This window comes from Phoenix dactylifera, chromosome 16 (assembly GCF_051530095.1).
Source record: "Phoenix dactylifera cultivar Ajwa chromosome 16, Ajwa_hap1_PhDact_Kaust_v1.1, whole genome shotgun sequence".
Classification (NCBI taxonomy): Eukaryota; Viridiplantae; Streptophyta; class Magnoliopsida; order Arecales; family Arecaceae; genus Phoenix; species Phoenix dactylifera.
In genome coordinates, this window is record NC_143205.1 from 11135115 (window position 1) to 11154929 (window position 19815).

The 19815-nt window shown below is 38.9% G+C and overlaps 1 protein-coding gene and 1 pseudogene across 1 annotated transcript; one reads left to right on the plus strand and one right to left on the minus strand.

The window, feature by feature from the left end:
* Window positions 1-788: 788 nt before the first annotated feature.
* On the minus strand, window positions 789-7941 carry LOC103695507 (uncharacterized). Its single transcript, XM_008776858.4, has 3 exons — window positions 7587-7941; window positions 5665-5813; window positions 789-1188 (listed from the first exon to the last, which is right to left on the minus strand). Exons 1-3 carry the CDS (start codon window positions 7770-7772, stop codon window positions 1050-1052), a joined length of 474 nt encoding a protein of 157 aa, XP_008775080.2. The 5' UTR covers window positions 7773-7941; the 3' UTR covers window positions 789-1049.
* Window positions 7942-11689: 3748 nt separating this feature from the next.
* LOC103695509 (E3 ubiquitin-protein ligase PUB23 pseudogene) lies at window positions 11690-13041 on the plus strand (annotated as a pseudogene).
* Window positions 13042-19815: the final 6774 nt, after the last annotated feature.

Consider the following 19815-nt stretch of genomic DNA (forward strand, 5'->3'; position numbering starts at 1 on the left):
TAGAGGATGGCTCCCATATGTCATAGTCTCACATAGACTAATAAAAAGGGTGCCTCCTAGGTTATAAAATCTTACCTGAGCTTTTTCTTCCCTTCTTCTATCGTAATCTATTTGGAAATTTAGAGATTGTTTCTTGTTAGTCCACCATGCAGCAGGTACACTTCAAATATAAGTGCAGCTCACATAGAGAGCCTTTTGAAGACCCATGTTGGAATATGATTCATAACTTGCTCATGGCTACGATGATCGTAGTCTATAGCCATCATGTATTCTTGGTATATTCTATTTTTTCCTTGAATCTTTGCACAGTCACAACAAGGGTCATCTAGAAAGATCAGAGTGGATAACATATTGAGCTTCCAACCTATTTTATCATCTGGCTTATGCTTTGCAAGGATGCATCCTGCCTCATAAGACTTAACATGATCTAATGTTACTGGACCATGTCTAATGTTGTAAGTACTGGCTCTATCATTTATAGCAGTTGGCCATCCAATAATTCGACAACTACCAAGGCAGATGGAATGTCTCCAGACAAACCTGCATCCATCTAACAAGAACCAATGATAGAAAAAACCGACTCTATAAAACATTCTGAGAGGATTGATCTGTTAGAAACAAACTAGTTGGTTTCTGATGCAGATATACAGAAGTTCTATCAGGTTTATATGTTTAACATCATTCAATAATCAGAAATATTTTTGTGGCTAAGCAGGAAAAACAACATCCTATCATTGTGAGACAATAATTGGAATCATCCAAGGGGAACAAAGAAAGTTGCCTACAAAGAAGGGGAAGAGTTCACTGATTCTCGTAATTGGATAGATGAAACATAACTTAGAGTCTTACAAATAGCTTAAATATATTAAGAGTAGCACAAATACGATTTCTTATTCTCTGACAGTTTTGTACAGGGATAACAAGAACATCCACTGAGACTTACTATGATATGATGCGGAATTGGACACAATCTGATAACGTATTGTGTAAGGATCATTTTATCAACAAAAAGAGATATCAGGTAAGATATCTTTCATGTACAATGCTGCTCAATGATCCGCATTGATTCCAAAAATGCGGACTTTGTGCATGTTTGGGAATTTGGCAACCACCAGCACCATTACTGCAAGGGTATTGAGGAAAAGCATTGGATTTTGGTAATCAGTTGTGTGAGAGGCTATCAAGTACCTGCAAAGATAAGGAGGAGAAATCAAGCATCGTATAACAAGAAAATATAAGAAGTAAGATCTACTGAATTTTGAAATAATTTTGATAGCAAACTTCTAAAATATCTGGATTATGGTGGTCATGGATTTGCAGAATGTCACTGATTAGGTCTGCATGAATTAAAATGACTGCCAATTACCAAGAAAGGAAACAGAAACAAAGAAACCTCATGCAGGAAGCAAGTTCTTTAAAATCCAACAAACAAAATGCAAACACTAGACCTTCGAGTAAGATTGACCTGATGACAACAATATCTAATTAATTATGGATTCCATCAGACATGAAGGGATCTGGCTAAAGTTGATTGTAGCCCAATTTTGTTTACTAGTAATACTATTACTTTAAAGGTTCTCCCTTTGATAGCAAAATAAATAAATAAATAAATAAATATTCAGAAGAAAAAAAACAACCGATCAAACAGGACGTGTCTAACATTTGGGTCAACAACTAGTTAAGCATGTCCGGCAAGCGCTGCTACTCAGCATGCTTTGTAGACTACTTACTAATTATTTGACAATGGAAAGCATTAATATGGAAAACATTATCCAGTTTTACAAAAATTAAGCATCCTTTTTCCCCCAAAAAAAACTACATTTATTTGTTGCCAGACATGCAACATATCATATCTCCAATTGGCACCTTTGGAAACTAAATTGAGGACTACAAGGCTTCGCTAGAAATGAATACTTCAGTTTGATGAGAGGTATAGACATAAGTTCCATGCTAGTCACCACAATCATGCATACTTAATATTATTCACCAGCAGATATATACGATATTGTTAAGCCAATAAGTCTAAGCATTGGACTATCACATTTCAATATTTGGTAATGGAATTGACCTCTTCTTAAAATGTTATGTACATGGAACTAAGTGTTGTTAAGGTAGTATTCAATTTGAAGTGATGTAGCATGAGATGAGCAAATATAAAAGGAAAAATACTTCATCATACCACTCCATTGTCCACTCTAGTCCTTGGCATGGTGATTGGTGCGATGGTACATGGGGCCTGCTATCACCAATGTGATCCTCGTGTATCGCACCAATCCCCAACTGCCACAGGGAACTATTACTCTTAGTGGGTAATGAAGTAGTGCTGGGAAGCAACACTCATCTAAATGCTAATGTAAGTAACCATATGGGTACGTGTTTAGTCTCACATTGGTTACGCATTGGGTAGATGGTACTTATATAATTTGCCGCATCCAACTCTAGGTTTAGACATAGTAACATAGTGTTTTTAGAATGTCCGTTTGAGCTGATTTGTTGGAAATTCCAGCTAAGAGTTCTAAGTTATCCGAAAGATCTCGCATGAGAATCATAGGATGAACGATTTTAAACCTATAAATACCAATTTGTGTCGAGCTTTGCCAGAATTGAATAAGGAATTTTATTAGAAACCTCGATCTTGAGATTCTTCCCTTGTGTAGTGTCGCATCTGATGGAGCTGTATTATTGGGCATTACCGAACATTCTAAACAATAGCACCATGCATTGGGACAATTCTCCAACAGTAGACTCACTCATGCATTCATCAAAGAAAAGGGCTTATGTTCTAATAAACCATTGAGAGGAACTCCAGTGAGAACATGCTAGCTTGATTCACTTGAATTTCATCATAAAAATAGCACATGCTGATTTAGAAGTATGATTATGTAAAATTAGGTTAAGGATACTCTACAAGCTTATCTAGCAGGATGGTTATGTTTAATTAATAGTCCTTTCTGACTAGAACAACCCAATTCCTCTAGCGAAAAATTAATTGCTTTATCAGGACTTTTTCTTCTACCTACATTGTCCACAAGACATATTATAATACGATTGTGTGCACTTCCCACTAATGACTCCAAAAGAATATGCAGTGGATGCATCACTATGTATCGTGACAACATGAAAGTGATTTGCGATACTTTAATTAGTCTTTTTCTTAGTTAAGGTAAAAAATTAAATAGAATATCCATCAATATGCTTCAGATCATCCTCATATAGCATGTGCATATCAACAATGAACAATATAGCAATTAACTCAAATAAGATAAAAGAAAGCCCTACAGAAAAGTTTTGTTAATTAAAAAACAAATATAAAAATGGATAAATAGCGACCATACATGCTAGCCTACTGGATGGAGATTACAAGATCTTGCTACAGGAAGGTTATCCAATGATAGGATTCTAGTTTGAGTACCCTTTGGCTTTTTTTTGGGTTTGTAGTCCCAAAAAGGCCTTATTATAATCCTTTGTATTTTTTCCAAATACTATGATTCTTACTCAGGAAGTCATAAAGATGGAAAATCATTGCAAGGGAAAGGCTAGCCACCTTATGAAAAATCATCTCAACTTAAAGATTCATAAATGAAAGAATCTGTAGCTAAGGATGAGATTCTACCACATATAGAAGAATCCCCAATCACAATTATGCCCAATCAAGAATTCTATCAAAATGGAGTCGAGATCCTTGCTAGTTCATGATGGAACCTCCAGTTCAGTCATGAAATGCAGAGGATCTAAACTCATAAAGAAGATGATTCATAATCTCCAACTAAGTGAAGATGAGAGAATTAATCCCTCCTAGGATCTGCACAGATTTTGTTCGTTGTTTTTTACTATCTTCATTCCTTTCTAGTTTAAAAATAGGAGTTGTATCTCCTTTCTCATGCTATGATTCTCAGCAGAGGTATGAGGAATGCAAAACACACCTGTGCTGCTTAGACTCATGTTAGCATAGTGCCATTTGGTATCATCTCTTTGCATTCTAAACAAATTTTTTAACTTTAAATAATTTCATAACTAATATTAACTGTTTTATAAGCTAGAGTTCTGATTCCATACACTTCATTAAATATCTTCCAAGACCCTAAACTAAAAAACCCTACTTAGCTCTCTGTGGTCTCTACTGCTACTTCAATGTTGAAATTCTTTCAAACCTGATGCTTAAATCAAATATTAGTCTCCTAGTGAACTCTAGCAAATCAAAAGGTCCCTTTTTTTTAATCCTAACTATGGTTTGCCAAACCGACCGGTTCAAGGATATTGAATCGGATCTATCGGTTACCGGTACGGTTCAACCTATTAATTTGAGATGGCGTGGTTTAGGGTTCGTTGGCTTGTTCTTATCTCTCATGTTCGCTCATGGCCTCACGCTCGTCTCATCCTCGCTGATCGACGATCGTTCTGGTACACCGATCGTTGATGCTTCTCTCTCTCCCCCTTCTTTCTCAATCCCTGTCGCCAAACTGGAGGTTTGACAGCTCGAAGCTCCTCGGCCACTCTCTTTCCCTCTCTTCCTCCTCCCTCTTCTCTCTCTCCCCCTCCCTTCCTCCCTCTCTCTCCCTTCCTCCCTCTCCTTCTCCCGCCCTTCCTGTTCCTGTTTCCATCATCCACGGCCTCCTCTGCCACCAATCCACCCTCCCTAGACCTTCTCCATTGTCCAAGGCCTCCTTCGCCACCAGATCCGCCCTCCCTAGGCCTCCTATGCTGCCAGATCTGCACTCCCCAGGCCTTCTCCATTAACCACTGCCTCCTCCACCAAATCCGCACTCTCGAGGCCACGATCTTGGTCATCGAGCATCACCCGAGGCTAGAATGAATCTTTCTCTTCTCCATCTACCTCCCTCCCTCCCTTTCTCTCCTCTTCTCCCTCTCCCCCTCCTCCCTATTTCGGTATATCTCAAAATGGAATGGTATGGTCCCATACTGTACCAAAATGGTTGCCTGCCGGTATGATTCACGGTACCGGTTTGGTGAATCTTGATCATAATAATTTAGAAAAAATATAACAACAATTTCTTCTTTACTTCTCCATAGAACAACCCTTCCCTCGCATCAACAAAAAAAGGCCTTTTCCCATCACACAGAATATAACTAGGAGAAATTGTGCATTCAATCGATTTTAAAAGTTAGTCCATAAAAGAGTTCAAATTTATATATATTTAAGCAAAACTTGTCAATCCAACACTATCCATGGAATTCAAAATTCAAATATATCCAAATAATTAAAATGACAACTTATAAAATAATTATCAAATTTATAAAGTCTAGATATTTGGACAGTATAAATGACCAAACATAATCTCGGGAAAAACACAAGTAATGTACTCTTATAAGGAAAAAAAAGAAACAAAAATGGGCATACTATACAAGAAAATCAACATGTGGAATGAAGAAATTTGTAAAACATATATAATTATTAGCATGTACTTGATGTTGCTCAATCGAATGGTAATAAGATGATGACTGATGACATTACAGAATATGATATTGCGGAGACTGTTAGTCCAGTCTCTGTCCATTTAGAATCCAGCTCAGTAATATTAACAATAGGTTGTCTAACCAGTAACGACTGTAATAGCCTTCTGGTGACTGGTTCCAACTGATTTTTCTGATACACGATAAATTATAATGTTAAATGCAGGCCAAGAATGACAATAGGATACTTACAGGACCACAGGTACAACGGTCAAAAATTTTCTATTACGTGTCAGTTGCTTGCCATTGTCCATCTGCTCCCACCAAGTCAAAGAATTATACATACCCTGGTCTTCAGCAAAGGGAGTTCCCTTCTTCCAGTGGAAGAAGTGATAAGTAACCTGAGACACATTTAAGTCAAGCAGCCAATTTAAATAAGAAAAATACATAACAGTCAACTAAAAGATAAACATGAAGAAATTATCACAATGGAAGGTAATAATATCAATTCTCAACTCAAAATAAAATCTATCAGCCTAAAAGAAATAAAAAAGCTTGACTGGTTGAAATAGCAAAGTCAAACTAAATGTACCAGTGCGCCCTAATGTTGGAATGTAAATATAAAGATAAAAACAAAAAAAATATCCAGATACCACTCATCAGGTTTATAATTAAGTAAAACAATAAGAGACAAAGGTTCAGCTTCTCAACTCCACAAATTAAGGGCTTCTAACCTTGTCCATGGAACTCCAACAACAGATTTAATCTGCACTATGCTGTATAATAATATAATCACATCATCATAGTAACAGCATGATGCTAGAAATTTTGCAGCATAACTATATCGTAAATAAGCAGTTAGGCAGTGATGCTGAGTTATAAAAGAATATCCAACATTTTCTGTGCCATCTATAATCAAGCAACACAAATTATCAGTAATGTGCACTAACAAATCAACTCAAAGCTATGCAAATATCCTTACTCTACTGGAGAATCCAATGTCTTCCAAATATTTTAGTACATAACTCAGATGTCCATAGAAATCACAAAAGAACATTAAAGAATGTGTTTTATAGTCAATTTGTTTTGTGTTACATGCTTGGCAAGGCCGGTGTCTGATGCAACTGCATGCTAATCTGTACACAAAGGAGGTCCTTTTACTAACTTCCTATAATATTCTTGTCAGTTCATATATATTTTGAACACTCAAAAATCACATTGTCGAAGATATATTCTAGCTAAAGCACATAAATTCCTGCATTCAACTCATGGTATCCGTCTCATTTATATTTCCAACCCCATGAAAGATGGAGTCTTAAATGTCTTCAAGGGAGAGTGAAATTCGTAAATCAAATGTGTTCAGACTACCGGGTCACATGCTTGACAAAATTAAGATTAATCAGATGAAGAAACCTATGACCCATCACCACTAATTAAAGGTCCTAGTATATAATGCAAAGGCTTGGAGCTAACCAACCTTGATGCGTCCAGGTTCGGTTAAGTTAACATGAAGCAACAGAGAACAAGAAATTTTTTCATTGTTGTGCTGTGCTGCGGAAGGTTAAATCATCAAGTTATTTTTTTCACTGAAATTTGAATGGTAATTTCTAAAGTAGTTAAAGAATAAGTTACCCTATCAGTAAGATGGATAAAAGAGAACAATGAACTCAACAAGGTCCTCCAGGGTATCCTTACCCCAATTCCAAACCCCAGATTACCAAATCAATCAAAGAGACTAAATGAAATTAGTTTTCCAGGAACGTGCCCAAATTATACCATCTATTTTTGTTTTCCTTTGCCATGTCCCCAAAGGTTGAACCTTTGGACTGCATCATCGATCAGCTACCCACCTTGAAAAATTCCATGCTTACCTAGTAAGATTGCTTTAAAAAATCGTTTTTTATGCAGTCAAACAGCTTAAAAGTAATAATTAAAGCCATCAACGATTTCCTCCGCCCTCATCAACGATTTCCTCCGCCCTTACTCCCTCTATCTACTCCCAATTTCCAATCCAAAAAATATTCCAAACACAGAAAAAATCCTATCTTTCCAACAAAATCACATCAGAAAAGGGCCAATGACTCAATAAAATCATTCAAATTAAGCCCCTTTATAGATCAAATATCAAAAACAAGCAAAAAGGAGAGGTAAGAAGCAAATGTGAGAGGACATACAGCGAAATGGAAGAGGTTGACGGCAGTCCACGCCATTCCAGGGGTGCAACAGAAGAGAGAGAGTGCCAGGAGCCAGGAGAAGAAGAGGATAAAGATATAGGTTGTCCAGACCCCGGGGTACACGAACCACTCCGTGTTCTTGTTCAGATCCGCCGGCGGCACCGTCTGCACGTAGAGCTTCGCCATTCCTCCTCTTCTCTCTCGTGCTCTCTCTATCCAAAAAGCTCCAATCTTTCTTCTATAAAACTACCGGGAGAGGTGGGGGATTTAATGGGAGGGGAGAAGAAGAGGAGAAGAATTCAGAGAGGAGAAGAGGAAAGCGGGGAGATCGGGAGAAAGAGAACGGTCAAAAGGTTGACTTCTAACTTTAGGTCTGAGGTAAAAATCTAGTTCGCAGCCGGGATGGAATCGGGTTGACGGGTGTCCAGACGGAGAGGCATTCAGCATTCTTCTGGCCGTCTAGGAGACGCCGTTGGAAGTACTTTCAGCGGTGTGTGGGCTCGGTACTCAGGAGATGGCCCACTTGCCTGAAGTTTTTAGGCTTTGATTTTGCTCATTTGATTAGTGCGTCAACTTTTGATTATCTTTGTCAGAAAACAGAATTTCTCTCTTTTAAATCAAATTTTTAAGTTAAACAAGGAAGTAAACATCAAATGTTAGTTTGTTGCCACATAGTAGTCTTTGGTAAAGTTGGTTGACCTATCACACAAGCACAGAGATGGATGGATGGATTCCATATTTTATGGGACATTGACTTATATAGTTAATTGATCTTTTATATTGCCCTAGGAGCGTTAATTACTGGTGAAAGTATCTCATGGATCGGTTAGGTAAACCACTTCTAGAACAAGGTTTTAGACTTTGGAAATATAAAAAGAAGAAAACAAAACAATAAGTTTACCGAGTCTCTTAGCTCCAATATACTAAAGCATGGAAAATAATGACCGTATTGCAAGAAAATTAATATATATCTATTGAAATATTTATTTGGTGAGGCAGTAATAATAAGCAAGTTAAGGTCATGACATCACTGCTAGCAACTACAAAAAGAATTAATAGTTTTTAACTTATGATTATTTGTTGAATAAGTTACAAATAAATTGTAGCATTCATATGTAACAATTAATATAATTACCTATAACTAAATTTTACTATTAGATTGGAGTATCTCTCTACCATTGAATTCATGAACTCTAAGGATTTTAATTGCTTAAAAATATATTATAATTGTAGAAAAGTTTAAGTTGTTAGACGATAAATCAACAATTGTATGACAAAATCATAGGCAAGGTCTTGCTTGATAAGTCCGTAAATACACAATAAAAAGTGAATTGATGTTATAAGATTGCATTTATTATTATATGGAAAAATGAAAACAAGAAGTTAGCCTTTTAAATAAGATTTTTTGAAGAAGAATTATGAAATTTCACTTGAATTGTCAATTAGAAGGCAGAAATTTGAACTAGTTCAAGAATGAGAGTAAGTAAGTTACGTGTAATATATATCTAGTGACAAGATATACTATTCAGATATGTAATCTTGAAGTCTTAATAGTTAGACCTGCTATTGTTGACCAAGATTAGTAAGACACAAGATTCTACGTTTGTTAACTACATCTTAACAATTGATCAGCGACACCTCATCGACATTGTTCTCTCCTTCATGTTGCTTTCCTCCATCCTAGCATTTTCAAATGCATGTTTAACTCCAAATGGAAGTTTTGATTATTACACCTACTATGATATAAGTTGGACTTTCAAATTCAACACTCGATATGATGATTTCTTAGTTTATGCATCAAATGCTTATCTTTATTATCAAACATGATTATCAATGCATTTTTTTTAAAAAAATGTCTTTCATGTGCCACCTTTGGTCTAAATTGATTATAATGCCCAAGCATGGGTTGTGCCTAGCTTGTATCTCCATTAAGAAAGTGCTCTTATCCTACTTTGTTCTTTTGAGAAAATTATTTGATGTATGGAAAACAACTATTTATGAAACAAATATGCTATTAAACATACTTTGCACAATAAGGTTTTTGTTAATGGCCTCTTGACCATCAAAGTCTACATAATTGCCAATTATTTATTCAATCAAAAACTTCAAATAAAATATTTTTAGGCAAGAACAAATAGAATATTAGAAAAAGACAAATAAAATAGCTACTAATCAAACTGGGGTCGGCATAAACCATCCCGAATTGGGCAGTTCCGGCCATTCCAAGCCATCCCGGCGGCTGGCCGGCATGGTTCCGACAATGGAAACGAAATTCATTGCCGAAGGAGGAGAAAAAGAAGAAAAGAGAAAAAAGAGATAGCAAGCAGGGAGGGAGGGAGAGGGAGAGGAAGGAAGAGAGCGAGAGGTGGAAGCCAGCCGGTGGAGCTGGTGAGCCTCGCGGAGGATGCTCCTCCGGGCTCCGCAGCTCCACGACTGAGAAATATGGCGGGTTCCCTTTTTTGTTCGAAACAGGGGTCCAGTCCTTTTTTTAATTTTGCGATGTTTAAGTGAAATCAGCAAGTGAAGTTTTCTCCACCTCTTACCTAGGTCGCCAGCCTTCGACGACCCTCTGTCGGCCTCCACCAGTCCTCTGTAGGCCTCTGACACCCTCCGTCGGCCTCCCTCCCACTCTCCCACTTCTCTCTCTCTTTTCCTCTCTTCTCCATCCTCTACCGTGTTGGTATGGGCCCGGCATGACACGGCATAGACCCATACCGACTCGTCCCGCCGGACAACCGGTACGGTGGCCGGTACCGGTTCCGCTAACATTAAATCAACTAACTTGATATTTAACTCATGTTATGGGCATAAGCTCTTGGTGGCTTGTTGGCATAAACATTTTATGGATCAGGCATTTCCAATCTTAAATTTGGTAGGTTTACTTAGTCAGCCTTCTAAGATCTACAATTGCGATGTTCCATTTTAATTTTCGTATCCATGTTACGATCACTATAAAGAAGTTTCTAGTCTATCCTGAAAGATATGTCATATTCCACTTTAATATTGATATCTACGTTCCCTGATCGTAAGAAAGCAAACTTTCCCATTTCATTCTACAAAAAATGCAAAGAAGTGCCACTCAATTTTCTCATCACACACTTAAAAATCTCCACTAGTTGTTCCACCTGCTGTGGTACTGCAAATTATAAAATTTTAACTAGCGTGTCCACAAACACCTCCTGAGTTGCACCAATCCTTTGATGCCATCTTGATGTTTACCCATCAACTTGTACCTCAGAAATTTACCCTCGGCCATCAGAGCAGCAGTTTTAACCTAATCCTCTTCGCCGTCAACAAATCTATTAGTTTTCGTCCAACATGTCCTGCTCCCGCCGAAAAGGGGAATTCACCGGCGACAGACCTTTGACCGACGCCAAAAGTCCAAGAATCTAATTAAGCGGAGAACAGTCAACCACTCCACCGTGTTATCCATGACGTATCAATCCCTGATTGGCTGCGACATGGCCAAAAAGTCAACTTTTTTAATGGGCCCAGCCGATATGCACCAACTTGCTCACACGTCAGCATCTGCCGTCCATCGCTCGCGGTTTACGACGCCCTACCGGTTCGCAAAGTTGGCGGTCAGCGCCGGGAAATCTAGTCGGCACTCTTCCAGCCGTCCGATCAACAAGATCAAAAACTTGCAGTATATCTCCACCATAGAAGTCATACATCCGAACAGCGAGTCAAAAGAACAACTCAACCCTAATTTCCTTCACGATATTGCATGTGATCTCCATCGCTTACATCTATGTAACGTTAAAACTTAAAACCAACCACCAAGTTGTGTACTATTCTTTTGTAAATATTATGGTCCTTAATTGTTCTCGTGGTCTAATCTATGCCCATTCCTTTTCCCTCTCACTGCCCTAAATGCTCTTCACGTAGCGTCTCTTCTTTGACCCTTCTGAACGGCAACAACCAACCAACCTTTCCATCCTCTTCTTCCATACCCATTAATTCATAAATCTCAGCTCACCTTTATGGGATTCAAAAGGTTCTCTATCCACCTATCCATCAAGCTAGTTGTATCTATAGAGATCTAAATTATCCCATCAAGAAGAAGGAAGGATTAATAGAGGAGGAAGAGGAGGAAGGGAAGAATGGATGGGCCTGAGATCCCTCCTTACTTCCTATGTCCCATATCTCTTCAGATCATGAAGGATCCAGTCACCATATCGACCGGCATCTCCTACGATCGATCCAAGCATCGGGCGCTGGCTCTCCACCTATGACTGCAAGACGTGCCCGGTGACGAGGCAGCCCCTCGACGACCGAACTCTCACCCCCAACACCACCCTCCTCCGCCTTATCCAGTCTTGGGCCGCTGGAGCCTGCAAATCCTCCAACTTGTCTACCGTCGTTACGCCGAAGCCTGGCTTCAGCATCTCTGATATTCTTTCTGAGCTTAGCGATGCCATGATCAATCCTGACCTCCAAATAAAAGCTTTGAAGAAGATCAGGTCACTGGTACAAGACGATGCTGACAACATAGCTCGCATGGAGATAGCCGGCATCACGTCTCTCGTTGCATCACTAATCGCAAGACATGAATCACCGTTGGAGACTATAAATCTTAATGAAGCTTCAACAGCAGTTGTCGAGGCCATGAGTGTGCTGCGTCTCCTTGAGCCATTGCATGAGACGTTACAACAAGTCTCGGAGCACAAAAATGGTGAGCTCATCACGTCTCTATCTTTACTATTGCATAGAGGTTCTTACCGATCTAGAAATCATGCCGCCCTACTCCTTCGCTCGATCTTTAAAGTGGTCGGCCATGGCTACAAAACTAGTCTACCCCCTAGTCTATTTGAAGGGGTGGTGGAGATACTAAAAGACCAAAACTCGAGCCGTGCAACAACCATGGCCTTGCTATCTATTCTAATTGAAGTGCTTCCTCATGGGAGAAACCGAGTGAAGGTGGTCGAGGCCGGGGCTGTGGCTGTGATGGTAGAACTATTGGTGGAGGAGAGGGAGGATAAGAGGAAGTGTGAGAATATGTTGTATCTATTGGAGTTGGTTTGTGGGAGGGCAGAGGGAAGGGCAGCCTTGATGGCACACCCGGCAGGGGTGGCAGCAGTGGTGGGGAAGGTGCTAAAGGTGTCAAGCATGGCGACTGAGAAGGCAGTGAAGGTGCTGGGGGTGTTTTGTAGGCATTGTGGGGTGGTGGAGGAGATGATGGAGGTGGGAGGAGTGGGCAAGCTTTTCATGGTGGTGCAGGTGGAGGGCAATAGGAAGAGCAAGGAGATGGCTAAGGAGATCTTAGGGATGCACTTGAAGGAATGGAGCAAGCTCCCTTGCTTCTCTTCCTGTTACTTGGCATATTGAAAGGAAAAAAGAAGTTTGCGTCTGGGAGTGCTAAATATTTCCTTTGGATTTTCTAAACAAATGATCACTTAATTTTCTTAATCTTTTTTTGCTTTTTCTTTCCACTTTAAATTGTGGAAGGATCTGGTTTGTAAGATTGGAATTGAAGTCGAGATTGCAAATAATATTGTGCATATGCACCAAAAGAAGGGCGGACATTATATATGTGGCACAAATGCAAAAAAATAATAGTTTCTAATAAAAATAATATTAATAAAGTTTATTTCCAAAAAAGAAAAGAAAAATATTCATAGAGCAATCTAGCACCTTTTTTATTATTATTATTGTGAGTCCAAGCAAATTGTAACATTCTTATGATAATACAAGACAGACAGCTTGCTGAAGATTGTATTTTTCAAGTTTGAAGAATATACTCTATTATTTGTGATTATACTTATGGACATAAGGTAGAATCTAGATTTAGCATGGATAAAAAGGTACTTCCATGATAGTGTCATGATACAAATTGTTGATTAGATCGGAACCTTCCATCATAAAAACATAATCGGAACCTGTATTGATTGTATCACGGAAAACTTCAAACAAGTGATCCAAATCCCTTTAAATGATATTGCAAATACAAAAGGGTGGAGATGCAAAGAGAGGGATTGGATATGCATCAGACGCTGGAATATTAGTTTCTTTTCCTCCAGCTTGTAGAGATAAATGGATAATTTGACTATTCTTCTTTTTTACAAATTGGTCAAGGATGTAGACATTGAAATTAATTTGCAAAGTGTCCTTTTTCTTGTATCTCTCAACAAATTAGGAAGTTTTGAAAATAGATATAGGGAAAAAAACTTAACAAAAAATAAATTTTAATATTTTATTTAATAAAACATTATATATATAATTTAATTAAAATTATTTTTTACATATTTCGGTATTCTTTTTTTGTTTTTTGTCGAGTCAGATACCTGGGCACATCTTTTAATCCAATTCTCGTATTTGTCTCCATGTAACACTGGCAAAAAAATTTTTGCCTTTCAAAAACGGGAGAACAGAAATTCTCTTAGAATTTGTAATCAGTATTTGTTCCACATATAATTTAGTGTTACACATTGTGCTCATATAGAGAGAAACAAGACAATATATTATTATTTAACTATTCAAATTAGAACTGTTACAACCAAAGAAAACATGGAAACATGAGTTTCAAGTAGAGATGGGCATCGGGCCGTGCCGGGCTCATATAGAGAGAAACAAGACAATATATTATTATTTAACTATTCAAATTAGAACTGTTACAACCAAAGAAAACATGGGAACATGAGTTTCAAGTAGAGATGGGCATCGGGCCGTGCCGGGCCCGGCCCGGCCCAGGCCCACCGGGCCACAGACTAAACGGGTCGTGCCTGGCCCGGCCTGTTACTAAACGGGCCGTGCCAGGCACGGCCCGCTTAGCCTAAAAGCTAAGCCCGGCCCGGCCCTAGGCCCGTGGGGTGGCGGGCCGTGCCGGGCCCTGGCACGAGATGAGCCGTGCCTGGCACGCCCATCACGGGCCGCGAAATGGGCCGTGCCTAGCACGACAACAAAAAAATAGCCGTTACGGGCCGTGCCAGGCACGAGACGGGCCGTGCCTGACAACAAAAAAATAGCCGTTACGGGCCGTGCCTGCACGGCCCGTCTGGCAATAAAAAAAAAGCTGTTACCCATAACGGCTATTTTTGGTTTTTACCCAAAATACCCCTCCCAACAGTCATAAAACGGCTAATTTGAGGGGTATTTTGGGGAAAAAAATATTTGGACTCCTATAAATACCCCTTTCCTCCCTCATTCTCACCACACCAAACCAACTCTTCTCTCCTTCTCTACTACTACTATTTTTCTCTTCTAGCAATATTTAGCAAGTGCTCTAGGCTTCTAGCAATTTAATTTTTAGTTTGTATTTAGCAAGTGTTCAAGTGTTATACAAGAGGAGGTTCTTGTTGAGAAGAGAAGGTCACTCCTTGTTGAGAGCACAAGAGGAAGCTCGCAAATCTCGGCTCTACCTCTAGTCCTCTACTCAATTCCTCCTTGTGGTTAGTTTTTATTTTTTGCATTCATCAATTTAGATATGTCATCTTTTGATGAAAGTCATTTTGGCATTCCTCCTATTTCTGAGGGAGAAGAAACTAATCCCCAACCCCATGTTCCTAGTTCCTCTAGAACCAGTGAACCGAGTGAAGATCAAACATCTTCTCGTAAGAGCACTAGTGCTGTATGGAATGAATTTGATAGAATTATGGTTGATGGAGTTTGGAAAGCAAAATGTAAAAAATGTGCCAAACTTTATAGTTGTAGTAGTAGTGGGGGAACATGCCATTTAAAAAGACATCAAGAGAGTTATAGGATGCATGATTCTCGTCTTCAAAGTACCCTTAATATAAAAGGGGATCACTTTTAGGTAATTTTGCATATAATCATGAAAATAAAAAAAATTACTTGTAAAATGGATAGTTAAGGATGAATTACCTTTTAGTTTATGTGAATCTTTTAATTTTGAAGAATATGTTCAATTAAACCTACAACCTGCTTACAAAAGAACTAGTAGGCGTATATTTAGAAGAGTAGGTATGACTAACTTTTTAGCAATGAGACAAAGTTTAATTGAAACACTCTCTACTTTAAATGTAAAAGTTTTATTAACTTTTGATATTTGGTCAGCATCTGTAGGTAGTAATTGTTTTATTGCTATTACTGCTCATTATATTGATAATGATTGGCAATTAAATAAACGTATTCTTGTTTTTCGTGCTTTTGATTTTCACATTCTGGGCAACAAATTTCAAATGCCATTTATCAAACTACATGTTCATATGATATTAATGATAAAATTATGTCATTACTTTTGATGATGCATCTAATAATAATTCTGCTGTTACATTATTAAAGGACTCATTGCATCCCATGTTAAATGGAAATTTATTGCATATTAGATGTGCATGTCATATCTTAAATCTTTCTGTTTAAGCTGGCATGGGCATGATTCAAGATGTCATTTCAAAAATTAGAAATGCAGTTTCTTTTATTCATGCTTCAAGATCAAAACTTCAAGAATTTAAGGAACTATGTATAAATCATGGTAAACGTTTTAAAAAATTTAAACTTGATGTAATTACTCGTTGGAACTTAACATATAGCATGATACATGATGCATACCCATATAAAAACTTATTAAGTGCATATATTAATGATCGTGGATTAGGCTTTACATTGACTGGAATTGATTGGAATAAAGAAAAAAATTTAGAAGATTTTTTGCTTAGTTTTTATAATGCTACTAATGTTCTTTCTGGTATTTATTATTCAACTTCATGATCATTTTTACAACAAGCATATATGATTAGTCAAAAATTTGCAGAACATAGATATGATGATATTTTAATGCCTATTATTGAACAAATGGAATCTAAATGGAATGAGTATTGGGACAAGATATATCCTATGCATAACTTAGCTGCTGTATTTGATCCAAGAATTAAATTGAAGTGATCAAGGAGTTGAATGACATTAATTATCAGACGCAGCCATCACCTATATAACCTTTGGAAACCATCTATATCACTTATATCACAATCATGAAATAAAACTTAACAAATTAAATTATAGTAAAATTTTAACATGATCAGCTTGTATAGAGTGTTTTCTGAGAGCAGAGCCATTCGTTCATTTCCTTATGCATCCCATCATTGAACATATTTATGCGATCTTTTTAATCAACTAGTCCCGCAATGATCTTTGATGGCAGCTGAGGGCATATATGTGGAGGAAAAAAAAAAAACTACTTAAGTCTCTTAACAAGTTTTATTGAGAGGAAAGTGAACATAATGCCAGAATAGGTTTGAATAATGACAAACATTTTTGATGATACTCCAGTTGTCTAGTAAAAAGATCAAATTTCATGTTTAATTATGAGGAATTTATGACTGGCACTAATTCTGGACTAGAATGGCCTGATGTTTTGTCTGTCAAGATTCAAGAGAATGGCAACTGATGAAGCTAATGTAATTAATACTCTCTTTGCCCCTCCAACAGTCATTTGAACTAAAGCAAGCCTTAATGACAACAAGAATAAAAGAGAGGGTCCCCAAAAGAAAATTCTTTCATAAAAGAAAAATATTCAAGAGAAGAACTCCAAATATTTACAACTCCTAAAACTTTAAATTCTTCTTTCGTTGTTTATATCATGATGAGGATATGGACTTCTAGAATTATAATGCACTGCAAAGACAAGTTCGCTAACATTACTTCAAGGCAAGGACATCAAAGCATATCTTGGTAAAAATATTTTTTGGGAGAATATAAAGGCATCCATAACGTGTTGGGCGAGTGAAGTTGCCTTGAGGGCCTTCAATTGATGTCTTTCCTCCTTACTCCAGAATCCTCTTCATTCAATGTTTCTGGTCAGACAATAAGACACGCATAATCAAGTTGTTGAATAGGTAGATATTTGACTTCTTTAAAATTATTTTTAGATTTTGAATGTTCTGTTCATTGAGATTGTTGCGGGATTTTCACCCCGACAATAGCCCACATACTGGCCGAGCAGGAAAAGCGACTACGTCCCTTCCCGAGGTATTGTCCGCTTTGGGGCTAACCCTGCGGGCGCGGAGCTCGCAGAGGGGGCTTGGGCGACCCCTCACGGTTTTGTCCCACAAAAAGGCCCTCGGGAGGAAAGGTTGGACCTTCTCATTATAAGGCACAGACCTTTTCGCTGATTAGCCGATGTGGGACTAAAGTTCGGAACCCCATCCCACAACACAGCCCCCCTCAGTGGGAAGGTCTGTGCGGAGCAGGGAAAGCGACTGTGTCCCTTCCCGAGGTATTGTCCGCTTTGGGGTTAACCCTGCGGGTGCGGAGCTCGCACAGGGGGCTTGGGCGACCCCTCATGGTTTTGTCCCACAAAAGGGCCCTTGGGAGGAAAGGTTGGACCTCCGCACAGACCTTTCCGCTGATTAGCCGATGTGAAACTAAAATTCGGAACCCCATCCCACAACAGAGACCAATCATAAATAAGAGTATTTGCAAGATAGCAGCATATTTGCAAGCCAATACTCCAAACCTTTGATAGTACTTGCTCGGTAATCCCCTTCCATCTAATGGTCCAATCCCACATAGATATGGTCCGACTAAATTTCTCCAAAGTTTTGGTGCTTCTTTAATCAACCGAGGGAACTAACATGATCGTGATGCATATTTGACCTGGGATTGAATGCATAGAAAAGTTAGCTAGCTAGCATTTGAGCTTTAGTTTATTCCCTATTTGTATGTCTATGATGTTACTAAAATTTTAACTTTCTTAAATGAAAATCTGTTATGATTTTTAAATCATCTATAATATTTATTGCAGAATTGCATATTAACATTACATATGATTATCAAATATCTTGCTGCTCCCTGTTCATCTTTCGGTACCCTTTTGAATGAAATTTTGAAAACATGTATTCAAGAATTGTCTCGAATACCTTCTTAATGTTATTTGTATGTGCTTCTATTGGTGATTGCCAACAGCTTAATTGAGTCATATTGAAAAAACCAAGGATATATTTTGTGAAAACATGTGCATAAGTAGGAAATATCATTACATTCTAGCATGTAATACTATCACCCTCAAATTTCATAATCATGCAGGTTAAACAAATCAAACCTACGTGGCATTTTTTTTCATTTTAGAGCACTCATATGAATCCTTTAAGAGCTGCACTTACCTCTAGCGGGCAAGGGCATAAAGCAAAGCAGGATCCTAAGTCATCCTATTGTAGAATAAGAGCAAGTTTGCAAGAGCTGGGCGAAGATGATGAGATTTTGGATGATAGGAGTTGATGAGGGCGATGAAGGTCGAAGATAAACTTCTGAGACTTTATAAAGACCTTTATGCCGTACTTAAACATACCCTAATAGGATTCTAACTGATTGGGATATCTAAGTAAGTAACCTAATCAAAGGAGTGTGTTGCCTCATGATGACACGTGGTCAATCCTTGGAAGAAGAGAAAATATATCGGCTAGAATCATAGCTAGAGGGGTAAAAACTTATGGAGAGTGTGGGAATCCCGAAAGAGGGGGATTTGAACTAAGAGGGTCTCGAACCAAATACTTGGACGAAGCACCTAGAAATTAAGGCTTCGATATCATCTTGGTCTTGCCCAAGGAGCATACTGTGTTGCCGAGAAATAGATCGACGAATATGGCACCCTCAACACCTTGGGGGGGGGGGGGGGGGGGGGCATGTCCTCAGTCCGGCCCAGAATCAGCCCGACCTCGGATATTCGCTGACTCGTTTCGGCCAAGCTCGGGGCGCCTTCCTTGTTCGCCGACGCGCCCCGGCCGAGTTCGGGGCACCTTCTCCAATTATACGCTCCGACCTTTAAGCTTGGGGCGCTTTGCCGGGCATACCTCTGTACCAATCAAGTAGAAATCGCCAAAAGCACGACGCGACCTCTCAGCAAGTTCGGCCTAACCGGTAGCCGCACCTATGTGCGTGCCTATGCCCTCCTACGTGGCCGTACATTATGATGCCACCACAACGTATTATTCCGGTCATACTCTGCCAATGCTGGGGGGGGATCATTCAGCCTACAACAAAAGGGCCGTCCAATTTTGGCCAAATAGACACCTACATCGATTAGACATGTCCTCAGTCCGGCCCAGAATCAGCCCGACCTCGGATATTCGCTGACTCGCTTCGGCCAAGCTCGGGGCGCCTTCCTTGTTCGCCGACGCGCCCCGGCCGAGTTCGGGGCACCTTCTCCAATTATACGCTCCGACCTTTAAGCTTGGGGCACTTTACCGGGCATACCTCTGTACCAATCAAGCAGAAATCGCCAAAAGCACGACGCGACCTCTCAGCAAGTTCGGCCTAACCGGTAGCCGCACCTATA